The sequence below is a fragment of the Balaenoptera physalus genome (assembly GCF_965194825.1).
Source record: "Balaenoptera physalus genome assembly, chromosome: 2".
Lineage (NCBI taxonomy): Eukaryota > Metazoa > Chordata > Mammalia > Artiodactyla > Balaenopteridae > Balaenoptera > Balaenoptera physalus.
Genome location: NC_138883.1, coordinates 171,381,908 through 171,406,927, shown reverse-complemented (window position 1 = coordinate 171,406,927; position 25,020 = coordinate 171,381,908). Strand labels below are relative to the sequence as shown.

The following is a 25,020-nucleotide window of genomic DNA, read 5'->3' as shown; positions in this document are numbered from 1 at the left end:
CTGCCTCTCTTTCTCAATGTCTGGAAAGGGCTCTGGGACCCCAGGCCAAGGGGTCTGTGCTTTGTTTGACAGTGAGCATCAGCTGGGGTCAAGTCGGGGGCTACTGTCAGAATGGCCCACGTGTCCAGGCCAGAGTCACCCTAAGGGGGGGTCTTCCAGCCTTTACGGTCCCTGCTGGCCTGACAGCTGAGTCAAAGTCCCCCACTGAGCCCCACCTCCCTCCCCACATGCTTCAGCTTCCAGCACTAGAGTCCCCACCTCCCCTGAAGCAGATGCCAGGGGCTCTTTGAAATTTGCCCTTGGTCTTTGGAATCCTGACTCTGAGGCTGGGCATTCCAACAGCAACTCCTTGGGTGCGGATCTTGGAAAGGCCACTTCAGAACTGTTCTGGCTGAGGCTCCGATGACAGACTCTGCTTCTGTGTGGTTTGCAAGGTGCCAAAAACATCTCCGGTGCTCTGGCAGGAGCGGCCAATGTAAGTCGCGGCCGGGACCCCTCCCACTCCCTGCTCCCCACCCCCACCCCCACCCCCAGTGGCATCCCAGCCTCCTGCCTCTCTCCCTCCTGATCTGCCTGACACAGAAGTGAGGACCTGGCAGCCTCAGGATCTGTAGAACCCTCTCTGTCTGTAGTTCCCAGACAGAGCCTCGGCTTTTCCAGAGATGGCCTGGAGACAGCTGTTCCTGATCTCCTGTCTCTCGGCCGTTGTGCTCCTGTCCAGTGAGTATGGGGAGGCTCCAGGATGGACTTGGTGTTAGGTGAGGCTGCTCAGGTGACCCAGGTAGAGGGGGTACCTACTGTTAAGAAGACTGTACCTGGGTGTGTGTGTTTGTGTGTATGTGTCTGTGTGTATAACACAACGCAGTACAGAGAAACCAGCACGCCTGGCGGTTTCTTGGGGAAGTTGGCTCTGTGGCTGGTATTTGAGGCATCCAGGTCTCCAGGGCAAGTCACAGCCCTGGGAAGGACTGCCCTGGCCTGGCTCAGGGTGAGGGCTCCTCTTGGGGTGCGTCAGCCCTCACGCTGTGCTCTCGTCCCACAGTCCTGCGGGAGGGGACAGCTGTGTCGGTGGGCACCAGGCGGTTGGCAGGACAAGAGGTGCAGGAAGGTGAGTGCCGGGGCCACCCAAGGGGCTCCCGAGGTAGCCCTGGTGAGCATGTGCCGGTTGTGACCGGCTTCTCTCGGGTTTCAGGCGTGGAAGAGAAGATTTTCATGCAGGAATCAGATGCCTTGAATTTCCTCAAGAAGCGAGGCAAACGGTCCCCCAGATCCCGAGAAAAGGTCAATGGTAAGGATGCTGGTGGCCTGCCTTTTGCTCTTGCCTCGTGTTCCTTCTCTCTCCCACAGTCAGCCGGGCTGCAGGCACCGCCAGGGACCTAGGGCTCAACCTAGGCCCTCAGGTCTCAGTGGCTGCAGCTCTGAATTAGAAGTTACATCACGTTCCCTCGACTGTAGGTCAGTCTTTGATTGGCTATGCTGTCAGGGTAAGAAGCAAAGAGGATAGGGCCACACTGAATGCACTTAAGTGATGAACTGCATCTCAATTTCTGAAAGTTAAAAATGTTAAGGTCGGGGGCGGGGGGCACTTCCCTGGTGGTCCGGCGGTTAAGACTCCCTGCTTCCACTGCAGGGGGCATGGGTTCCATCCCTGGTCGGGGAACTAAGATCCTGCATGCCGCGTAGCGAGGCCCCCCCAAAAAAAATGTTAAGGGGAAAATATCTATTCGGTGGAGAAGGGACACAATAGCTCAGTGTGTGCTTTCCGGGTAATTCATGGTGTACCCTACAGGCAAGAGAGCAGCGCTGTAAGCAGGGAAGAGGGCAAACGGGACCGGGAACTGGAAATGTGGGTTTGGTGACAGCTTTGCTGCTAAGTGGCCTTGACCACTTCTTCTCCCTGGGCCCGTTTCCTTATTTATAAGCCCCTGAAAGAGGGGTGTTCAGCCAGCAGTGGTTTTTTTTTTTTTTTTTTTTTTCCTAGTTTTTTTTTAAACATCTTATTGGAGTATAATTGCCTTACAATGGTGTGTTAGTTTCTGCTGTATAACAAAGTGAATCAGCTATACATACACATATATCCCCATATCTCCTCCCTCTTGCGTCTCCCTCCCTCCCACCCCTCTAGGTGGTCACAAAGCACCGAGCTGATCTCCCTGTGCTATGCGGCTGCTTCCCACCAGCTATCTATTTTACATTTGGTAGTGTATATATGTCCATGCCACTCTCTCACTTCGTCCCAGCTTCCCCTTCCCCCTCCCTGTGTCCTCAAGTCCATGCTCTACATCTGCCAGCAGTGTTTTTAGAAGTCTTCACTTCCAATGCATTTGGGAGGCTTTTGAGCTCGGAAGTATGTCTCCTTCTCAGCCTGAAGTAGGCCCTGGTATCCCCTGCTTGGCAGAGACCCTCATTTACATGACCTGCCGACCCTTGAAGGGATTTGAGTTTTCTGTCCTTGAACTAGATTCTTCCAAGGACTCAGCTCTGACAGACTCTGAGTCCAAGGCTTGATTCATTACTTATGTGTCTGTCTGAATAAACTCTTTGTGCCTCTCAGCACACTCAGCAAGGTAACTTGCTCAGTGAAAATAACAGGACTGTTTTCAAATGATGGGCAAGAAGTGAGATGAAAATGCTTGGAGATGAAATTCTCTTTTTTTTTTTAAGTGGAGAAGTACAACCACACTGGGAAAATCTCCAGGCCTCACACAATTTGGGATTTAAAGGTTAGCAAATGTCAAGAAACACTTTAAAGACTGATGGAGTTTGGGCAGTTCTTGACGGAAATGAGAAGCAACCTTTTGGCAGACTCCCAGCGGGGAACGTGCATGAATTTAAGAGGCAAATAGTTTCCATTCTCTAAGTGGATTCAGAACAATGAGACGCATGATTAAGCCAGAGATCTGTCACCCGGGTTGGAAGCTCGGGGTTTCAGTCGTGGGAACCCAGGACAGCCTGGTGAACACTTAGGATACACCTGAGTTAATCTGCTGTTACCTGGTCAACTCCGGTGATGGGTAGAACAATGCCCAATTATGTCTGAGGTTCAGTAAAGGCAGGCAACACTTTGATAAGCTTGAATCTGGAACCAGAAAACAGGCAATTCCTATCTCTAAGCTTCTGCCAGACTAAAGATGTAAAGGTGTGAGGGCAGAAATGGATGAACCTAGAAACTTATTTGGAAAATCTAAAATCTAGAGAGATTTTTTGAGGGGGCTACATTAGAGCAGATGAGGGACAGCTGCACCTGCTGGTGAGCTGTGACCTGGTACCTCAGGTAAGGTTCCCTCTGGTAAGCTTCATGTTCAACAGCCAAGGAATGTTTACGTGTTCTCAGTGACAGTTTTCAGTTATCACTGGGGGTATTTCTCCAACCAGAGGTGTACCTTCAGCTTTATAATGTGAAACTGGGACTCCTCATAAAAAAGTTTACAGCCAACTTTACTGGAATGCATTGCCTCACAAACTAAGGGATACCTGAGGTTGGTATTTTCATCATCAGGGAGTTTACCTGATCACCCCATATCCTGTACTAGTTACCTACTGCTGTGTAACAAATGAGCCCCAAATTTAGCAGCTTAAAACAACAAACATTTATTGTCTCAGTTTCTGGGGTCTAGGCCCAGCTTAGCTGGTGGCCTCAGGCTCAGGGTCTCTATGGGCTGTAGTCAAGGTATTGGCTTGGGCTGCATTCATTTCAAGGCCTGATTGAGAGAAGATTCGCTTTCAAGCTCATGCACGTGGCTGTTGGCAAACCTCAAGTCCTGCTGACTACTGGTCAAGGACACCAGTTCCTGCCATGAGTGGGCCTCTCCACAGGACAGCTTACAACATGGCAGCTGGCTTCCCTCCAAGCAAGAGCAAAAGTGAGAGATAGATAGATAGATAGATAGCTAGACCAACGAACCCAAGACGGAAGCCAGTCTTGTTTGTAACCTAATCTCAGAAGTCATATCCCATCACTTCTGTCGTATTTTGCCCATTAGAAGTGAGCCACTAGGCCAATCCACACAAGGGGAGAGAAGCACCTAAGGGCATGAATATCAGGATCATCTTAGATTCCCTCGACCACAGCCATCATTACGCCCCGTGGCGATTTCTATCACAGCAGCCATAATGCTGCATGTAATTTATTTTCATATCTTTCTCTGTAAGTGGATTACAGGCCTCTTAGGCAGAGGGACAGAATCTTTCTTACTTGACTTTTTAATCCCAGTGCTTAGCATATATTCTGGCCATGACAGGAGCGCAAAGATGCTGAATGGACTTGCAGGTTAATTAATGTGAAATTAAGTTGGATTATTCCCTCATAGAATTCATTTCTATCATCAAATTCCTAGCTTCTAAGAGGCCCAGCATGCTTGGATACACCATTCATTTTACACCTGGAGCTACATGGCTTCACCTTTTGGGGGTCTGTCCTCTCACTCACAAAACAAGGCAGTTGGATGGGACGCTCCCCCAGGTCCCTCAGGTTTTAAAGTCTGTGTCAGGAGTGAACCATTTCAGTGAAGCCCCACTCTTACCCCCTCACAAACAGCCCCTTTTGCACCTGATTAAGGTTCTCAGGCAGAATGATTGGTGTCCCCCTAAATGCGTGCGGCTGCCCCTATTCTTGGGGGCAACTCTTGCCTCTTCCCCTCCCCCAGCGGAGAAGAGGCTGAAGCTGCAGGCGGACGAGCTATGGAGAGAACATCACGAGGAACAAAGGAACGAGTTTGAGAACTTCGTGGAGGAGCAAAACGATGGTAAGAGCTCATCAGCCAGTGACTTCGGGGAAGTGGAGCTTTGCAGGAGAACAATGTGATTTGCCTGTACTTATCCCTAAATTTTAACTAGAGGAGGGAGGTAAGAGGAGCTCTACTTTCAATTTATATCTATGGGAGTCTCGGAAAAACAGGGAGAAAGTCACAAAAGTGGCTACAGAACTTGGGAGGAAATGAAAGAGGACAGAACACCACTGGCTTGGAGACTGTGGGGCTGGGGGAGTTTTTGGTTGATCGTATTTTCTCCTCCTACTTGGGTGTGTTCTGTCTTCGCACCTGCACTCGTGGCTTAGTTCCCGTTAGAGCTGAGTTGGGGGGATTTCAAACTCACTTTCAAGGGCCTTGGATTTCCATCAATGTCGTGGCTCTAGGAACTGCCCATCCTGGAAAACCTAGGCCTTCATTTACCTAATTATTATCATCAGCACCGGGCGACCAGTGGAAGCAAACCAGGACAAGTGAGCTCAGAAGGCTCCGGTCACGGGGCCCCGCTCTGTACCCTCCCCACCTCCAGCGTCAACATCTACAGCCCATGGGGCGGCTCCCCTCACCCAGATCAAGTTTCTGCAGGGTTTGCGTGTTCCTGAGCGTCTTGTTTGCAAAGCCTTGACCTTTGCCTCTGTGTCTCTCACCAGACGGTCAGCACACCTCATCCCCACCCTCTGGCCTTGGGAGACAGGGCTCCAGCTGCCCCCCAGGAATGCTGGTTTCAACCAGGCCTCTGGGTGTGGGGGAGGGGGGAGGGGGAAGGAGGCTCTGCCTTTGAACCCCAGCCTCCCATGGGGGATGGGATTCAACTTGGTATCTATTAAGTGCCCTCAAGGGTCACTTATAGCAAAAAATCCACAGAACAGGTAATAGGGATCAGACCAGGCAGGCCAATGTGTGTTTTTATTCCTGTTTTGGTCTCTTCTGAAACTTCAAGATTGAAATGCTTCCGAGTAAGTTCCTGGATGCAGGTGAGCTTGGACATAAGACCCCAGTTAAGGTGACCTTTGTTAGAGAGAGCCTGCAATTTCAGTTCCCAAGTTGTTAACCCCTCGCTTGCTTGCTCTGGTGGATTTGGGAGGTAATATACCCTTAGGGCACCTCTTAGTGGAAAGGACACCATCACCAGGTATCAGGGGGCTGCAGGCCATGCCCGTGGCCTTTCGGGTGGCACCTGGCTGAGCCCTGCAGACAGGTGTTGGGCAGGATTCCAGCAAATCAAACATCCTGGGGAAAGCTCAGATTGTTGTAATTCAGAGGCAAATACTTCTGTTAAAGATTTGTTTACCTTGGTGGACAGCTTGGGGAGAAGCATTTGGGGAGAAGCATTTAAAAAATGAGAATGTGGCCTCTAAAATTCCTTCAGTGTTTTTTTTTTTTTAACTCATAGTATTAATAGCAGCATTTTATTTTGTGCATTTTTAAATGTTTCAGGTCCAAATCCCTAGCATCTGGATGAAAAATATTCACTGTTTTCCCTCCCACGATGGATTAGGATGAGGGGTTAGGCACCTGAGGGATGCCAGGTCCTCCACCAAAGCCAGAGGAGACTAAGGTCAGGGGCCTCAGGCCTTGCCCACAGAGGAAGAGGCTGCAGGGCAGGGCACAGGCCTTCGGGGACTGTAGCGACAGCAGCCGCTGTCACGGGCTGAGCATGTGCCCTGCCAGACACTGTACGGAACCACGTGATCCTCACGACCAGCATCTCAGGTGCTAAGCATCTTACAATTTCCATTTTACACTTTTAAAAACTCAGGCTTAGAAAGGATACATGAATAACCAAGGTGACGTAGGTAGTGAAGGATTTAAACGAAGGCGAGTTTGCCAGCAAAGCCCATGTTTTTGTACCCAAGGAAGACCAAATGCGTAGAGGTCTTGGAGAGGTTCTTCAATCCAAGGATTGGCCCATGAGGATGGAGGGAGGGAGGGGGTAAGGCAGAGCGGCTCAGTGGGGGTCGCCCCTGCCCCGAGCTTGATGAAAGAAGGAGAGGCAAAGAGGTGCAGGGGGCCCAGCCTGGCCGAGGGTAAACGCTGACCAAGGTGAAGCTCACTTCAGCTTCCCCCCTTCCCTTGCCTCTGCCCTGGAACAGACCACGCACAGAGGTCAGGTTGCCGGAAACCTCCACTGGGAGCAGCGCTCAGAGCCCTTCTCTGAGGCGCCCACATTCCCCGTCGGTCAGGACCCCAGGTTCGGTTAGCACTCTTGATTGACAACATCACCTATTCTCAGAATACTGGAGAGCAGCGGATGATCACACTCTCCCAGAGGTGCTTGCTGCATGAAAGCGAATGCTGAGAGATACCATGGGTGACGGGAAGGACTTGGGTTTCCAGTGGAGGAATTTTAGGCAGGTGGTCTAAAGGGAGATTTCTGGACACCAGTGACCTTGCTGAGGGCCTGAAAACCCCACCTTAGTCAAAGGCCCCTCTACCAAACCCCCCAGGACACTGGCCCTTGTCTGGGGAAGTGGGAGGGGGGGTGGTTAGAGCCTCACTCGGCTCTGTCGTGGCTCCAGCTTGTAACTCTACTCAAAACTACCAACTTCAAGACAAAAATAACTGAGTTCTGCCTCCAAAAGCTCCAGGATAAACAGCGTTGAACTCCCGCTTCTAAGGCCTACGTAGTAGCAGCCCAGATCTGCTTCCACCTTCAAAGCTGGAAGCCCGGGTCAGGCCATCCCAGGCTGGCTGCATGACGCCTGGCCACAAGTGGTCCCTACACAAAGGCTACAGTGTCCAGGCCTTGGGTCTTTACCAGGGAGACCTTCCCTTTGTCTAAATGAAATGGTCTAAGAAGAGTTTGGCATGACCTGGGAAGAAAAAATCAACTTCTATGTCAAAATCATGCTCTCAAGATTGACCAAGTGTAGCTGCTCTACGTGGCCTGAGAAAGGTGTGAATGGCCCAAGGCTAACAGCCTGGCCTGACTCTGAGCTCCAGGTTGTCTCTGAGGCACCAAGTCCCTAAGAGGATTCTCAGCACCCAGGGTAGCGCCGACCCCAAGCTCACATAGAAGGAAACATACCCAGCAGACATGGCGCCTGAACACCCTGTGGTCACAAGGGCCCTTCCTGTTGCAGGCACCTGGCTCTCACAGGTGCTAAGGACCACGGGGACACCCACTTCCTCCACATCCTGAAGCCACCAGGCTTTCCTGTTTGCCCAATGCCACAGAGGATGCGTGTCACTAGCACCAAGTCAGGGTCACAGGCTTTTTGGTGAAGCCCACATTTGAGAAAACAGGCAAGGAAGACATTTTGAGTTTTGAATCCTTGCTATTATCTTCTATTAACTTTCTATCCTCTCAACGTTTTCTCCAAATACTCAAAAAAAAATTGTGGTAAAATATCTAGAACATAAAATTTGCCACCTTACCTATTTTTAAGTGTACAATTCAGTGGCATTTAGTACATTCACAACCATCACCATTATTTATTTCCAAACCCCTCAAACAAACTTTGTACCCATTATGCATTAACTCCTCTCTCCCCACAGCCCCTGGAAACCTCTAATATATTCTCTATCCATACGAATTTGCCTATACTACATATTTCATAGAAGAGAAATCACACAATATTTGTCCTTTTGTGTCTGGTGTATTTCACTTAGCATGTTTCAAGGCTCATTCATGTTATAGCACATATCAGAACTTCATTCCTTTTTATGGCTGAATAATACATACAGACATATCTATACATTCCTATCTATCTATCTATCATCTCACATTTTATCTATTCATCTATTCTTGTTTTAAGAACGGTTGGGTTAATGCTAATTCTGTTTAACTTTTTGAGGATGCTTTTTAAACACCGATAACCTTGGGATATCTGCTCGTGATTTAATGGTACCTAACAGTGAGTGACAGGCAGTCTTGAATTGGCATCAGGAGCCTAATTCTATAGCTTCACAAAGGCGTTATTCAGAAACATGTCTTATCAAAGACAGAAAAATCAGGACTTTCTTACTCATTAAAAACTCCCTTCTGCTCTTTTTAGCCTTTACTATGAAACATTTCAAAAACATGGAAAAGTATATAGTATAACAAACCCTCATATAACCATCACCCAGAATCAGGGATTATCAAGATCTTCCTGCACTTGCTTCGTCCACCCCTTTCCCCAGTTAGCTTTAAAAACATAACTTTATTTTTAAAGCTAAGAAACAGTAAGAAGGAACACCTTACTCATACTCCCATCACTCGATGTTGACAATCATTTCCGTGAGTTTTTCAACAGTATGGTTTGCAGTCTATTCTTCTGCTGCTGCGATTTTGGATTCTGTCTTAGTTGGTGTGTCTCTGGGCCAGTTTCTGCACGCGGCTCTCCCCCCCTTCGCTGGCTGTACAGGGAAGGAGCACTGAACTGAATGCAGGACCCCGGTCTCCGCACTCTTGGCAATCAGCTCTGTGACGCTCACCTATCTGGGTCTGATCTGTATTAAAACGAGGCCTTTAGATTCGGCATCCTCTCAGGCCCTTCCAGCTGGGACATTCTGTCTGTCACCCACGCACGCAGGCACAGTGGTTCATGTCACATGTCACAGGCTGGGGGGGGGGCTTTGGGTGGACTCGGTGGCTGCCCCCAGATCAGAGCCCTCCATCCTCACACGATGACTTCATCTCTCATCCCCAGAACATGCAGAGAGAAGCCGGGAGGCCATCGAGCAGTGGCGCCAGTGGCATAATGACGGCCTGTACCCATCCTATCTCTACAACCGCCACCATATCTGACCTCAGCCCGATGCACCCAGAAGATGGCACTTGACGCATCCGCCCACCCTTGGTATTCGGGCACCTCTTTTGCATACAAACAGGCCCCTTCCCAGGGCCTCAGCCTGGGGCCTTCTGTTCTCGTGGACGGAAATGCCCTGGCTTGCGCTTCTGGGCAGGTGAATTTCTGAGGTGAGCCAAGGCCTGTGGGGCCTCCTGGCATCACCCCATGATGGTTTCCCACTGCTTCGCTATGGTTCCCACAGTGAGACTCCTGGCCCATAGAACAATGAAAGAATCACAGTAGAGAGAAAAGATCACGTGTCTGCTTATAGTTTCTGAATAAAAACGCTGAGTCAACACTCTGTACCATCTTCTTCAATCTCACACTGAGCGGCACCAGCTGGTCCCTCCCAGGTGACACTGGGACTCTCACTGACTTGGGTGTCGGGAAGCTTGGACTCAGGAGCACTGCTCACTATTTCCGCAGCCTGTCTCAGCAGTCACGTGACTGGAAGGGACCTGCTAATGCAATTGTTTGGGAAAAACCATTCTGTAAGCCCAGGTGCTTCTCATGTCTCTGAAAAAAGTCTTAAGGTTCAACGGTGGTTTCTTAATGGCATCACTTAGAGGCCAGGTTAAGAGCAAGGCCAGCTGTAACCAAAACTAGACAGCAGATAAGGTTTAGTTTTAGTATCATGTCCTTTTTCTTCATAGTATTAGTTTGCTAGAGCTGCCATAACAAAGTGCCAGAACTGGGAGGCTTAAAACAATGAACATCTATTCTCTCACAGTTCTGGAGGTTAGAAGTCTGAAATCAAGGTGTGGGCAGGGCCACACTCCCTCCTAAGGCTCCAGGTGAGGGTCCTCCCTTGCCTCTTCCAGCTTCTGGGGGCTCAGCTGTTCCCTGGCTTGTGGCAGCGTCACTCCAGTCTCTGTCTTCACTGTCACTCGGCCTTTTCTCCCCATGTCTCTACACACTCTCCCCTCTGTGTTTCTGTGTCTCTTCTTATAAGGACAACAGTCATTGAGTTAAGGGCCCACCCTACCAGCCTCACTAACTTGATTACATCTGCAAAGACCCTATTTCTAAATAAGGTCAACACTCACAGGTCTCAGGGGTTAGACTTCCGCATATCTTTTTGGGGAAACAATTCAGCCCATAGCAGTGCCCTTTCTTCTGTCCCAAGGGCTCTGCCTTCCTGCCCCAGACTCTGTACTAGGCTACTTCCAGCCTTGCTCCCAACTGCCTTCAGGAATTCCACACTAAGAACACAGAAAACTCAAGAACAACCTAAGTGGGCACCTCTGTGGGGTCAGCTCTCGAAGATAAAGCGGACTCTGGATGAAGACTAAGCACCCACTCCTGGCCATCTCCCTGCCCCGCTCCTGGGCCCTGTGCTTCCCCCGTGACTTGGGTCCCAGGCTGGCTGGTCCAGCCTGCTTTGGAGGCTGGGTTTCCAGAACAGTAAAGGGCAACTTTGTTTTGAGGAAAAGCTGCTCAACTGTAGTAAAATACCCCACCAGAGGTGGAACAATTAATTAGATCTGGACACCGTGCAATGAATGCAAAGTAATTTTTTAAAAGACTGGGATAAAATCTTTAAAAACATTTAGTGATCAAGCAATCATGCACATTCCAAACCACCTCATGTAGAGCCAGCACTTTATCTGAAACCAGGCTAGCAGTGAACACCCCACCTACACGATCCACATTTTCCCACTGGCCACCCCCCGCCTTTGGGCCTGTCTTCAACAGACAGGCTCTTCAGGAAGCCCGCTGCTCCCCACAGCTCTCACTACAAGTACCAGGAGCTTCAAGTTAGAAGGCGACAGCAGTGGAAGAAACTGGCATGAAATAAAAACTCTGCAGATGCCTCAATATTTCATTACTGTTTTTTCTTATTAGCTGATGAGACTGAAATTATTTGGGAGGAATGAGTATTCCAAAGTTTCGGAGCGTAAAGCTGAACAGACCAAAAGGGAGTTCTGCTATTTGTCCTCCATCTCTGCAATCGCTGGTCTACACTGGAGAAATCAGTCAGCTTACGGGGAACATAGGTCAGAGATGGTCCTCTCTGAACTACAGGGCAGGAGCTTCATGCACACATCCCACCTGCTTCCTACCGCACCCCTGAAAAGAGCAGAACAGGGAGCCTTAGCAAACGGGCCGGATAGACGCCCTGGTCCAGGGTCTATGCTCTCGGGGGTGGGGCTCCTCATGGCACCCGGCCACACACACAGATGAGAAATTCTTGCTACAGGCATGTAGGAACCACAATGCCTCTCCTCAGCTCGGTTACTCAGGGAAGCGAGAGACAGGGTTGTCACGGGGCAGGTGCAAGTTCTGCTGACTGCTAGCTCAGGTCCTGCGTCAGGGCTGCCAGCTGCTGGGCCAGCGATCCAAGTGGGCCTGTGCTCTACCCACATGAAACGCCCTCTTGGTTGACCAGGAGCCAGATGCCAAGCCAGAAGATCCAGCCCCTGACCCTTTAGGTTGGTAACCCCAACTGACGAGGGTGTGCATGTGTTTTCACACACCCAGACGTACAACAGAGGAAAGGCAAAGCACTGCTCTCTCACCTCAGCCAGGAAACAAAGGAGCCACAGTCTGGCTCCTGTGGTGACAATCACACACCCAACGCCTTGTGACAGGAAGGCCAGGAACCAGGTGCACGGCAGCCGATGGAGTCCGACTCAAGGCCACATTCTGCAGCCTCCTGGCTCAAAAAGCCTGCTGCTTACACAGGAGGGAACGCTGGGGCCATACAGATGTCAAATACCAAGAATGGTCTGGGTGAGCGGCCAGTTTAAAAGAAAAACAGCCTTTCCTTGTTTGTTCAAGAGCCAGGCTTGGCATGTCAGCTCTAGATAAAGAATTCTGGCAGAAAGAAGAATTCTATTACCTCTTTCTACCCCATCCTTAACAAGGGCCCCATTATACCTCAGGGTTTTAGAATTCCTTCACTCAGAACCAATTGCAGCCATTTCCTGGGTAGGCAGAAGGATGCCAAAGGAAACATGACCGGAATCTGGGTAGCTGAATTTCATAGGAATTAGTAACGGAGGATCTATATTTTCAGAGACAGGCTTTGTCAAAAGGGTGGCCTTTGGGACATTCTTCTAACTAACTCTTCTCTGTTCTTTCCTTACCATCCCCAAGTCCTTTAGGGGTTCCAGGTAAGTGGTTGAAAACAAATTTTGTCAAATGATGAATTGGTGAAAACTCATTATTTTCTTCCACTAATTTTGTATGTTGTCATTTTATTTTCTTCTTCACCTTCTTCTTTTATTTTTTTGAGAGTGTGTGTGCTCCAGGGGAGATTTTGTAACTTATTATCATGTGCCTTTGTTTACTTAGATTTCTGGAAGGAGGTGGTAATTTGCCTGAGAGCCAGAATGATTAAAAATTTTTTTTTTTTAAATGTCATATGCTTTTTAAAAAAACTTAGTTGGGAAAATTCATTTCTAATTCCTTTTCAACCATTACATTCTAATTCTTTGGCAAGTTTTTCATAATTTAAAAGTTCTCAAGGGATTTGTCCAAAAGCAAATTGGTTAAGTATGGATATTCTAGTTCACAACTGTAACTGGTATACTCTGTGATCTTACAGTGTACTACCACTTTAAAAAAAGTTTTGTCGGGCTTCCCTGGTGGCGCAGTGGTTGAGAATCTGCCTGCCAGTGCAGGGTACACGGGTTCGAGCCCTGGTCTGGGAGGATCCCTCATGCCACGGAGCAACTAGGCCCGTGAGCCACAATTACTGAGCCTGCGCGTCTGGAGCCTGTGCTCCCAACAGGGGGGGCCGCAATAGTGAGAGGCCCGCGCACCGCGATGAAGAGTGGCCCCTGCTCGCCGCAACTAGAGAAAGCCCTCGCACAGAAACGAAGACCCAACACAGCCAAAAATAAATAAATAAATAAATAAATTTTAAAAAAAGTTTTGTCCACTTTCCACGTTATTCTGATATTTTTAATTAAAAATATTGTGCATTGGTAATGTATACACATGATTTAAATTTTTCACAGGACAAAAAAGAATTCAATATCGTTTCCCTGTCTCCCAAAGAAAGCCATCATCCCCAAGTCTTGAGCATCCTTCAAGTGACCTGTGCACATCTAAGTATCCAGCTATACTTCTTTTCCATTTTTTTAAAATTTTTATTTATTTATTTTTTATTTATTTATTTTTAATAGTAATACTAGTTCTTTTTTTTTTAAATTAATTTATTTATTTTTGGCTGTGCTGGGTCTTCATTTCTGTGCAAGAGCTTTCTCTAGTTGCGGCGAGCGGGGGCCACTCTTCATCGCGGTGCGTGGGCCTCTCACTATCGCGGCCTCTCTTGTTGTGGAGCACAGGCTCCAGACACACAGGCTCAGTAGTTGTGGCTCATGGGCCCAGTTGCTCCGCGGCATGTGGGATCCTCCCAGGCCAGGGCTCGAACCCGTGTCCCCTGCATTGGCAGGCAGACTCTCAACCACTGCGCCACCAGGGAAGCCCCATTTTTATTTTTAAACTTTAAAATTCATTTTTGACCAGTGATGCCTACTTTACATATTAAACTAATTTTCTACCACTGAAAATCTGTATAGTTAATTTACAGTTAAGCAGTTTTCATAAAGCCTTCTTAAAGAAAAAGCTTCCTATGGGAACGGCGATATTTGAGGGGACATGCCTGAAAAGAACACTGATTTAATACATAAAGCGAAAGTGAAAAATATTTTTCTAGATAATTTCTCATTAATTTAGACCCTGTAATAATGAGTTTCAAATAACACACTAGTGGGCCTGAATGATTTAGTGTGTAGGCTCTCAAATTAAAAACTTTCTAAATAAAATGACAACGTCATTAATATGAGGCAGTGAGGTCTGGGAGCCTTCGAGTATGATTTTATTAGCTCATGTTTGGTTGTTTATCATGTACCCAGCACAGAATTGTAGTAGCAAGGTGCAAGATATTTTGTATTTTGTAAGCGGATTTAGATGATAAAAAACCCAAATATACCATTAGATTGGTCCCTTGAAATCACTGTTGAAAAAAAGAGAAGAGTACATTCCTTTAGTAAGTCAATGAAGACCGCTTTTCTTGTACCTTTAACTCAAAGTGTACAAATGACACACAATTGGACACTACTTTTGTTTTGGCATGATTAATAATTATGTAATAACGTCAGCATCACCACCTGAAAATGTACTTAGCCCAGGACTTGAATCCACTTCCTCCTCTCAAGGTTGAGCCCACTAATGCTCAATTGATAACATCACTCCAGGGAATATAAGAGAAGACAAACAAAAAACCACACCATTATTTAGAGATCTTTTCCAACCTTACTCAAAATACTTTCTTGATACTTAACGGTGAAGGAAAATGCTTTCCTCCTCACACTGGGAACAAGAAAAAAAAGTCATACAAACAGGAAATGAAATGTTAAAACTTCTCAGGCAACAAGATCCCTTAAGAAAATCCTAAGAAATGTATGAAAAAGTTGCTATACTAGTAAGTAAGTTTGGCATGGTCCCAGAACACAAGGCCAATAGACAAATATGCACTGTATCTCTGTATACTAGCATGTATGCAGAATAATAATTGGAAATTAAAATGGAAAAAAATACCGTTTATGACACCATCAAAACTATTGAAAAATAAAGACAAAATATATATACGATCTGTACACTGAAACCACTAAACGTTGCTGAGAAAATTAAAGAAGACCCAAATAAATGGAGAGACATATTCATAGATACAAAGTCTTAATATTAAAGATTAAACACAATCCTAATAAAAATTTCAGCAGGGTTTTTGGGATAGAAATTGATAAGCTGATTCAAAAATTTACACCGAAACGCAAAGGACCTAGAATTGCCAAAACAAATTTTAAAAAGAACAAAGCCGGAGAACTAATACTACCCGATTCCAAGACTTATTATATAGCTATGGTAATTAAGAGAATGGTACTGGCATAAGGAATGAAATACAGATTAATTTAACAGAACTAAGTCCAGAAGTAGATCCCAAAATGTATGGTCAACTGATTTTTGACAAAGGAGTGAAAATAATCCAATGAGGAAATTATAATCTTTTCACTGAGTGGTGCCGTAACAACTAAATGTCCGTTTGGAAAACAATGACCCACAACCCTTACCTCACAGCTTATACAGAAATTAATCTGAAATGGATCATAGACCTAATAGTAAAAGCTAAAACTATATTAAAAAATTCTATAAGAAAATCTTTGTGATCTTAAGGCAGGTAAAGATTTCTTAGCTAGAATACAAAACACATGAACCATAAAGTGATAAAATGGGCTCCACCAAAATGACAAAAATGCTCTTTGAAAGACACTGTTAAAAGAAATGAAAAGGCAAGCCACAAATTGGGAGAAAATATTCACCATACGTATATCCACAAAAAGCACTTGTATCCAGAACACAGAAAGAATTCTTACAACTCAACCCAGTAAATAAGTGAACAGATAACGTCACCAAAAAAGATATACAAATGGCCAATTGCACAGGAAAAGATGTCATGAGGGAAATGCAAATTAAAACCACAATGAGATACCACCATACACCCACCAGAATGGCTAAAATTGAAAAGACTGACAATACCAAGTATTGGTGAGGATGTGGAGCAAATGAACTCTCATGCATCATTAGTGGGTATGAAAGACCACTTTGGAAAACAGTTTAGCAGTTTCGTATAAAGCTAAACATACTTACCAGAAATCCCACTCCTAGATATTTACCTAAGAGAAACAAAAACATATCCATAGAAAGACTTATACCTGAATATTGCTAATGGCTTTATTCATAACAGCCCCAAACTGGAAACAAGCCAACCCAAATGTCCATCTACAGGTGAATAAATAGTGACATATCCATACAGTTGAAATACTCAACAATAAAAAATGAACTACGGACACAGGCAGTAACATGGATTTATTTCAAAAGATGCTGCGTGAAGTATAAGAGTACACTCTGTATGATTCCATTTATATGAAACTCTAGGAAAGACAGATCTAAACAGACTGTAAACAGATCAGTGATGGAGGGGACCAGGGCATGTGGCCTGACTGGGAAGTGGCAGAGGCAACTTTTTGGGGTGGTGGGAATGTTCTCTATCTTGCTTGTGGTGGTGGTCATGTGGATGTATAAATTCATCAAAATTTACCAAACTATACACTTAAGATGTGTGCCTTTTGCTGTGTGAAATTTAGCCCTTAATAAAGTTGACTTAAAAATATACCAATAGAGAAGTCTCTGCTCAAGCAACATTACCACAGACTTGATTGCAATCCTGGTTTCTTCCCATATTTTCAAATCACTTAATTTTCTAATCTGCAAAATGGGGGCACTCCCGATCTGGCCCTGTTTTGGGAAATATTACACAGTTGCTCCTCATTATTTGTGGATTCCATGTTTTTCCAAATTCACCTAATTGCTAAAATTTATAACTCCAAAAGCAATACATGTGGTGTTTTTGTGGTCACTTAAGGACATGCACATGTGCAGACCAACGAGAAATCTAAGTTGTTCTCAGCTGAGGTAGAACAAAGCAACAACTTTTGCTGGTTTCAGCTCTGATGCTGTAAAAAGATGTCCTTTTCATGCCATGTTCATCACATTTTTGTGCTCCTTTGGTGTACTTTTGCTGCTGAAAATGGCCCACAGGCATAGTGCTTAAGTGTTCCTGAGGGCAAGAAGGCTGGGATGCACCCTCTGGAGAAAAAGCGTGTGCTGAGATCAGCTTTGTTCCATTAGGAGATACACTGCTGTCGGCTGTGAGTTCCATGTTAATGAATCAACGATACGTATTAAATAAGGTGTCTTTAAACAGAAACACACATAATACAAGGTTATGTATTGATCCGGTGAAGAAGACATGACCAGAGGCTCAAGGGAACCTAAGCCTATATTTCCTCTAGGAGCAGTGATTGGGTATCTGCTAGTTCAGCTGGTGACTTTATGAAACATAATTACTGTGAATAACAAAAATTCACTCTCTATATATTTCTAGTTCCTTCTTCCTTTCTTTGGTGAAATGGCTTTGAGTTTTCACCACCTCGATTACTGATGTCCCGCTTTTCTCCAAAATGCAGGTAAATTTTACTGGATACGTGGTCTGACTGTGCAGGACGTGGCAGGCCTCTTCCCCATTTTGATCTGGAGAGTTCATCTGTGTGGCTATATTCTTGTCTTTCTTTAATTTTCTAAAATTCCACAGCTTTTTCACAAACTGCTGCCCACTTACGCCAACTGATTTCTTCCACCTTTTGTGCCTCTCTGTTATTTACTTTAGATATATCACCGTTTCTTTCTTCAATATTGGCAAATACAGAATTTCATTTTGGGGGCCAGTCATCCTTCTTCTGAGCGGTGCTGTTTCCAAATCTCTCCTCATGGCCCCTGAGATGTCTGTTTTACCTGTAAGAGCAGAGGCTCTGATGGGCTGCTAGCAGTGACAACTTAGGCAAACAGACTTACTCTCCTGATTTTAAAAAATTAATGTTGTCAGACACATTTAACCTCTTATAAACATCAAGCTTTACTTCTATCATCAACTTTTACACAAGAACCCAGTCGTTCAATCACTGCCTGTCAACTTAGCTATATATCAACTTGTAATGTTTTTAAAAGTTGAAAACTGGGAAATTTTTAAAAGTGGAAACTTTAAATGTTTTAAGTTCCCTTTGGGGACAATTCCACACCAATCATTCAGAAGCTTCTCATTTGCTATTCTGGATCATTGTTATCTACATTAGTTCAGTTTTCCTTTTGTTGTTTGGAAAGGCGAAAGTATAGTTTAACAAAACTCAAGAGAAAGATGATTTTCTTTAAAAAGCCACTTAATTCCTCTAAACAGAAAAAGGCATAGGGAATTCCCCGGTGGCCTACTGGTTAGGATTCCAGGCTTTCAGTGCCGTGGCCCAGTTTCAATCCCTGGTCGGGGAACTGAGATCCTGCAAGCCCTGTGGCACGGCCAAATAAATAAATAAAATAAACCAAAAAAGAAAAGAAAGGAAAAAGGCATAGAAAAAAAAAAAAAGTCTATTGTAAAGATCAGAACATTGTGATCAACCACGAAGGACATGGCCAGTTTTTGTGTACTAACTTAGACCACTGTGTGCTTACTCTTCTGATGGCCCGTGATTATACAATAATCTCTACGTTGCCAAAGACAGCATAAGAAAAAAACACACATTTTGGATTTATATGAAAGCATTTAATACGCATTGATAAAGAAGGTGGTAGGATTAAAGACTGGCCTCACGATGAATCATATTTTCAATGCAAACAAGTAAGTGCCCCCTCCAGCCCACCCATCCCTTCCCATCCCTGAATAGTCTAACAAAACACACACACACACACACACACACACACAAGGCAACCCCAGTGGAAGCCCCCCAACACCTAGAGTAACTGAGAAGTAATTCAATTATATTTTTAATTATTTAAAATGTAAAAATCAAATTTAAAAACAGAGGGCATCTAGGTTCAGCTCACCCATCAACCTCTATAAGAATGTTACTACATGACTCATACACAATATACAAGTGAATCTGGACTCTCACAACACCCCTGGTTCAAACAAGAACAGGTTTCTTGCACAGGAAGGGGCTCCTCAAAGAGCAACCTGGCGTTCACTGTCCAGGCAGCTGCTCAGTTGGGACCTACTTCAGATCCATGGCTCTCTTTTAGGTTTATGGGACAAACACATCTACTCAAAATGAGCCATCAAGAATATCAGAATTTCAAGTGCTTTTGGTTCTTTTTGAAACTTAAACATTTTCTCTGTTAAAAATTAAAGAAAAAAACCACACACACACCTCCTGGAAAGTGAAATACTCCTAAAGATATAGCTATAAGGATGTGACCTTAGGGGGAACACAGGCGTCAGACACAGCACCTTCTACGCACAGAGAGCAGACGTCGATGAAACCTAAGGCGTGTGAAATTTATTTCTGGCTCTCGGAAACCTAAATCAACCATCTCTCACAACCACCTTATGCCCCTACTGTAACACCATCTTGGGGGAAACCTAAATTATTCCTAGCTAGAGTTTAAATCCCAATATAATAATCCTACCAATTGACCCAATCTTTAAGTGGCATTCACTTGGGTCAAATGGTATTTGGAAAATCAGGCCGCCCCGGCAGAGGACTCTCGTAAATGGGACTTTCTGGTGGTGACCTGCGTGAGCTCTGGCCTATACTTCTATTTTTTTGTTTGTCTGTCTGAACAATTCAGAAAACGTTAAGTTCCTTGTATTCACAGTCTGTAAAATCCCTCCACCCACCCAACATTCACTGAGCACCAGTAGGGCAGCACTGTGTTTGGCACCTGGAAATTGAACCACAATAAAATATACAAGCAAGCAGGTGACATGGATAAACAGACCCATTACAGTAAGTTCCCTGCCAGAGCAACATTCAAAATACAGCAACAACCTGGAGGAAGGAGCGTCGACTGCTCCCAGGGACGCTGGGCAGGCGTCACAGAGAAAGCAAGCTCAAGCTGCTTATCTTGTTTTCTTCCTTTTCATCATGACATCTTACAACATAAGTGACAATATAGACATGAGCGCTAGTCTCCATGTACCCGTGACCCAGCTTTAACAATCAGTAACTCAGCCACTTTTGGTTCACCGAAACCCCCGTTGCTGCCTTCCATCCCTTTATTTTGCTGTGAAAGCCAATCCTCGACATTTTTATCATTTCACCCATAAATACTGCGCTGCGTTTGAGGAACGACCTGGAAAGGATCTTCCATGAGTAACATTCATTTCCCCATCTACTCTTCTGCCGGTCACTCTGCCAGAGTCATATACCCCGATTCCTGACAGTGACCCCAAAGCCTGGGCTGGTTCAGGGCAAAGACCCAAGACATTCTGGGTGCCTCTGAGTTGGCTGAAGGACAAGACGGAGCTGACCCAGTGAAACCCCATCCTGCCTCATCTGGAACGCTGACCACATTCTTCTGGCCCTTGGTCCTCATAAAATTGCTATTTCTGTAGAAGCATATTGAGCACCTAATGTTTGTACAAAATGGTGGCTACAGTCCACATTCCCACGTGCCCTTAGCAACCTCCGGGGGAACCTCAGACAGTATGGGTCTTGCCCTGTGGGCCAAGATGCCCCAGAGTTGCTTCCTGTCGCCCCCTTGATCTCCCTTGGGTGGGGAGCCTGGTGCATCTGAACGTCTGGGCTGTCTGTCTCCCACCTCTTCAGAGTTTCCTCTCAACATCCATGCAGTTAGTTCCCTAACCCGGAACGCTACCCTGGCCTCCCTCTCCAGCACAATCTGCCTGTTCCTTTCAGGCCATCCACCGCTGTCCACCTCCATCATCACCCTCCCGTTCAGGCCGCCGTTCCTTTCCCTCAAGTGCTGCGATCTGCCAGCGTCGTTCTGCCGTTAGCACCCCTGCCCCCACCTCATTCTCCACGCAGCAGCTGAGTGGTATCACAGAAGCCCCTGCTGAAAACCCTCGCGTGGGCCCCGGCACACACAGGACCAAGACCCACGTCCTCACCACAGCCAAGGAGGCACCGCGAAGTTCAAGGTCTGCCACCGCCTCCTTCTCCAGCCTCACCTGCGACACCGCCTCCCTGACCCGCAACCAAACTCTCCTTTCAGGGCCTGCTTTCTCGGGTCTCTGTGCTCTTACCTGGGAAGCGTAACAGAAGCCGCACCTACTGATGAGCCCTTGCGCATACGCGCCATCTCACAGGAGTTCGCGCCACCAAGACATCATTGCCTTCGTTTTGCAGACGGGGAAAGTGAGGATGGGCACCTCGGCTGACGTCACAGAACTAGCGAGCGGAAGGGCTGAGACTCGGGCGTAACCACGTGTCCCAGGCCGCCCCCCACCCTGAATCATGCAGCGATCCCCGACCTAGAATTCTTAACGTGCATGACAAAGCATATCTGCAAATCCCAAACTCCAGAGGATCCTCCTTGTGGGATGCTTCTGTTTTCCAATTGGGCTTCACGGCTTCTCAAATTTTATGTTTGTTTTGGTTAGAGGTTTCACTTTCTTTAAGCCATATTTAAATAAAGCCACATTTTAAAATGATGAGATTTTAGGCATTTCTATTACAGAGCTCCACGATATTGTAACAGCACAGACACCATATAGATATGAATTGAAATGCCAAGTGGGTCAGTGACTTGATTTCCAAGAACAAAATAGAGGTAACAGTAGAATCAACGGAAGGAACCCGGCTTTTAATATCAATACAGCAAGACCATATCAAGGGCGACGGTCATAATTTTCTAGATGGCAAAACATTATATTATTTTTAGACTTTGAGTGCTCAAAGACACATTTCAAGATCATTTAGTCCAACCTTCCTCATTTTACATATGAGGAAACTGAAGCCCAGAAGTTAGGCAGGTTACCTGAGCTAAATTCATTCTTTTGTCTCTGGGTGTCCATATAAATACCAAAACCTTATTGTGATTAAGAAGCGACACTGCATTCTCTACAACCCAAGGGAGAGAAACACAACTCTCTATCTACCTTCCAGTTTGGGGCATAAAAACTGTGTGAATTCTGCCATCAGTACTAAGAACAGGGAAGACAATGATACCCTGAATTTCCACTTAAAGGTCAATGTTAAATTTGATGTTAAACCAACACAACCGAGGAAGGAGGCAAAGTTGTAGGCTTAGCAAGTATTCGTTCTGACTGTGTCAATCAGGAACACGGGCAATTCAGAGCCAATACGCTTGCTTTTCCAGAACCACAAGAAGCAATGTAGGCTGTGGGTACCTGTTTGAAGTCGGGGCTATTTAAGGCTATTCAGGAATTTGGAATGTTCTTCTCCTCTTGGTAACAGGGTTTCTCCTCCTATCTTTGGACCTGTCTTTTCCTAGAAAAATAAAAATAGTTTAATAAGAAATGGGTCAATATTATTTGCATGGGTCACTAAAACCCATCACCTTGAAGATGACATACCTTTAACATTCCGTCCCGTTCCCACTTGAAGAGGCCACAATTACTGAAACAGAAAAGATGGGATTGACTCAGCAGTGAGGTTACGGGCCCACACACATGAAGATAGCAGTGCTCCCTGCACTTGGGGGCAGATCTTCCCCATTTAAGCAGAAGCTGATCAAGGTGACATTCATATTCCAGGCTATGCTCTAGTGCTACTGAAAATACTCCATGATTTGAGAAATGGTCTTCAACTCTGCAATAAGCTAGATACTTCAGAGAAGGAAGTTCAGATGGTAGTATAACAGGGCTACACATGCTATAGGTGATGAGTGCGAGCTTAGTTTCTAGTGCTGGTCACTGGGAAGACCCTTGGATTGAGGAAGCCAGCCTACAGCTACGTGCAGCCTATGGCTTGCCCCTTTCTCCTGTTCTGGAACTAAAAGGCTGTGATAAGAAAGGATTACTCTTCCTTCTGGTTTGAACAATCCTCCCCCCGCTTTTTCAGTAGTAAGAACAGGGAAGACGGTGATATCTTGATTTTCCACTTAAAGGTCAATGTTAAATTTGGTGTGAAACCAACACAACAGGAAGGAAATCTTTTCATAACCCAAAGATTTTGACTCTCTTCACTCAAAGGGCCTGGAGACTCTCATTCTCACTTTTTAACGTGGTAGGTGAATCCAACCCTGAGGAGGCATTGGGATGCTATGGGGAAAGCTCATTGTCTATAAAGTTTACTCTGGAGAAGAGAGAGAGAAACAGAAAAGAAATATAGTGAAGCCATGGGACTATGTCTCCCAGCAGCTTTGGATCTGAGAGGGTCCGGGCCGTGGGGGCCACCCCACCAGCCTCATCCTTCCTCCCCATCTGGCTTAGACTCCACTCCCGCCCTGAGCATCAGCTGCCAGAGGACTTAGCGCCGAGCCTCTCCACCACCTTCCCCAGCTAGAGACCAGCTGAATGTCTACTGAGAGACTTTCGTGGCCTACGACCAGATCAGTGATGATATTACGCACAGCTTACTGTCAGGGGTTGGCAATTATAACACAAGGGCCAAATCCAGCCTTCCAGTTTTCGTGAGGTTTTGCTGAACACAGCCAAGCCTCCTTGTTTGAGCACCACCTGTGGCTGCCACAAGAGCAGTGAAACAAACCACAGTGCCTGCCTAATATATTTACTATCTGCCTTTTACAGAAACAGTTTGCCCATTTCTGCTCTAGATCAAGAATTGACAAGAGAGAGACCAGAGAAAGCAGATGTTAACAAAAATAACAGTGCCACCTGGAGGCTGAAAGGCGTCATGTTCTTCCACTTGAGTTGTACTTACTGCTTATCCTCAATGAACACATTTCTCTGATAATTAAATGTTTTACACAAGCTCTTGCTGTTACAATACTTTGGAGAGAACTCAAATATCAATATACAAATAGCTACTTAGAACAATTCTAACCTAGATTGTAAAAAGATGCACAAACCAGCTCCTGACAAGGTGATGAACGAGCCCCCACCCTCATCCCAAATCAGCTTTGGAGAAACTGGAAATGAGAGTGAAGTTCGGGGTCCAGGAAATAAACAACAACCAAAACGAAATGAGCAAACAAAAAGGTAGTGAGAATATCCTGGTGAAAAGGTGATAGTGAGATTGCCTCAAATTCCAAAGAATCAACATCATACAAATTATGTCCTTCAAGAATAATGCAATGAAGTTAGAAATTAATAACAAAAAAGATAAAATCAATCCCATATATATTACTAACTCTTGGGTCAAAAAGGAAATCATCCAAGACATTAAGAAATAATTTTAACTAAGCATCAAACTTTGCAGGTGACTGCTAAAGCAGAACTACTTAGAGAGAAATAGGAGTTTTAAACTGATTTATGAGGGGACTTCCCTGGTGGCGCAGTGGTTAAGAATCTACCTGCCGGGGCTTCCCTGGTGGCGCAGTGGTTGAGAATCTGCCTGCTAATGCAGGGGACACGGGTTCGAGCCCTGGTCTGGGAAGATCCCACATGCCACGGAGCAGCTAGGCCCGTGAGCCACAACTACTGAGCCTGCGCTCCGCAACAAGAGAGGCCGCGATAGTGAAGAGGCCCGTGCACCGCGATGAAGAGTGGTCCCCGCTTGCCGCAACTAGAGGAAGCCCTTGCACAGAAACGAAGACCCAACACAGCCAAAAATAAATATAATAAATAAATAAATAAAAGATTACTATTAAAAAAAAGAAATTCTTAAAAAAAAGAATCCACCTGCCAATGCAGAGGACATGGGTTCGAGCCCTGGTCTGGGAAGATCCCACATGCCGTGGAGCAACTAAGCCTGTGTGCCACAAGTACTGAGCCTGAGCTCTAGAGCCTGCGAGCCACAACTACTGAAGCCCGCACACCTAGAGCCCGTGCTCCGCAACAAGAGAAGCCACCGCAGTGAGAAGCCTGCGCACCTCAACGAAGGGTAGTCCCCACTCGCCACAACTAGAGAAAGCCCACGCGCAGCAACAGAGACCCAACGCGGCCATAAATAAATAAATACAACGCTGTTGGAAAATTGGTGCCAATAGACTTGCTCAACTCAGGGTTGCCACAAACCTTCAATTTATATTTTTTAAAAAATTGATTTATGAGG

General features: G+C 45.9%; 2 protein-coding genes across 7 annotated transcripts in view; one reads left to right on the top strand and one right to left on the bottom strand.

Moving 5' to 3' along the window:
- The window catches only part of MCM10 (minichromosome maintenance 10 replication initiation factor), a 130,253-nt gene that overhangs the window by 73,491 nt on the left and 31,742 nt on the right, over positions 1-25,020 (bottom strand). Inside the window, exons 19-21 of one of the 3 annotated variants that reach the window (XM_082452817.1) lie at positions 22,419-22,461; positions 22,233-22,332; positions 13,960-17,884 (exon numbers count right to left, since the gene is read on the bottom strand). In XM_082452817.1, coding sequence (XP_082308943.1) covers positions 22,249-22,332; positions 22,419-22,461 — 127 coding nt within the window. In that variant the 3' untranslated portion in view covers positions 13,960-17,884; positions 22,233-22,248. The other 2 variants (XM_082452818.1, XM_082452819.1) reach the window with 2 other exon arrangements.
- Positions 555-13,399, top strand: UCMA (upper zone of growth plate and cartilage matrix associated). Of its 4 annotated transcripts, none has more exons than XM_082452972.1 (5): positions 555-720; positions 1,043-1,108; positions 1,193-1,288; positions 4,647-4,745; positions 13,074-13,399. In XM_082452972.1, the coding sequence occupies exons 1-5, from the start codon at positions 663-665 to the stop codon at positions 13,127-13,129; spliced, it is 375 nt and encodes a 124-aa protein (XP_082309098.1). In that variant the 5' UTR covers positions 555-662; the 3' UTR covers positions 13,130-13,399. The 4 variants fall into 4 exon arrangements, with proteins under 4 accessions (XP_082309098.1, XP_082309097.1, XP_082309096.1 ...); XM_082452971.1 differs by lacking the exon at positions 13,074-13,399 and adding an exon at positions 9,383-9,821 and having other exon boundaries at positions 1,193-1,252; XM_082452970.1 differs by lacking the exon at positions 13,074-13,399 and adding an exon at positions 9,383-9,821.

What these genes read in the sequence shown, in the direction of transcription:
- UCMA (XM_082452970.1), top strand. Translation starts at nt 663, where the DNA reads ATGGCCTGGAGACAGCTGTTCCTGATCTCCTGTCTCTCGGCCGTTGTG. An exon ending in AGGACAAGAGGTGCAGGAAG is followed by an intron (nt 1,109 to 1,192) that starts GTGAGTGCCGGG and finishes CTCGGGTTTCAG; the next exon opens with GCGTGGAAGAGAAGATTTTC. An exon ending in ATCCCGAGAAAAGGTCAATG is followed by an intron (nt 1,289 to 4,646) that starts GTAAGGATGCTG and finishes CCCCTCCCCCAG; the next exon opens with CGGAGAAGAGGCTGAAGCTG.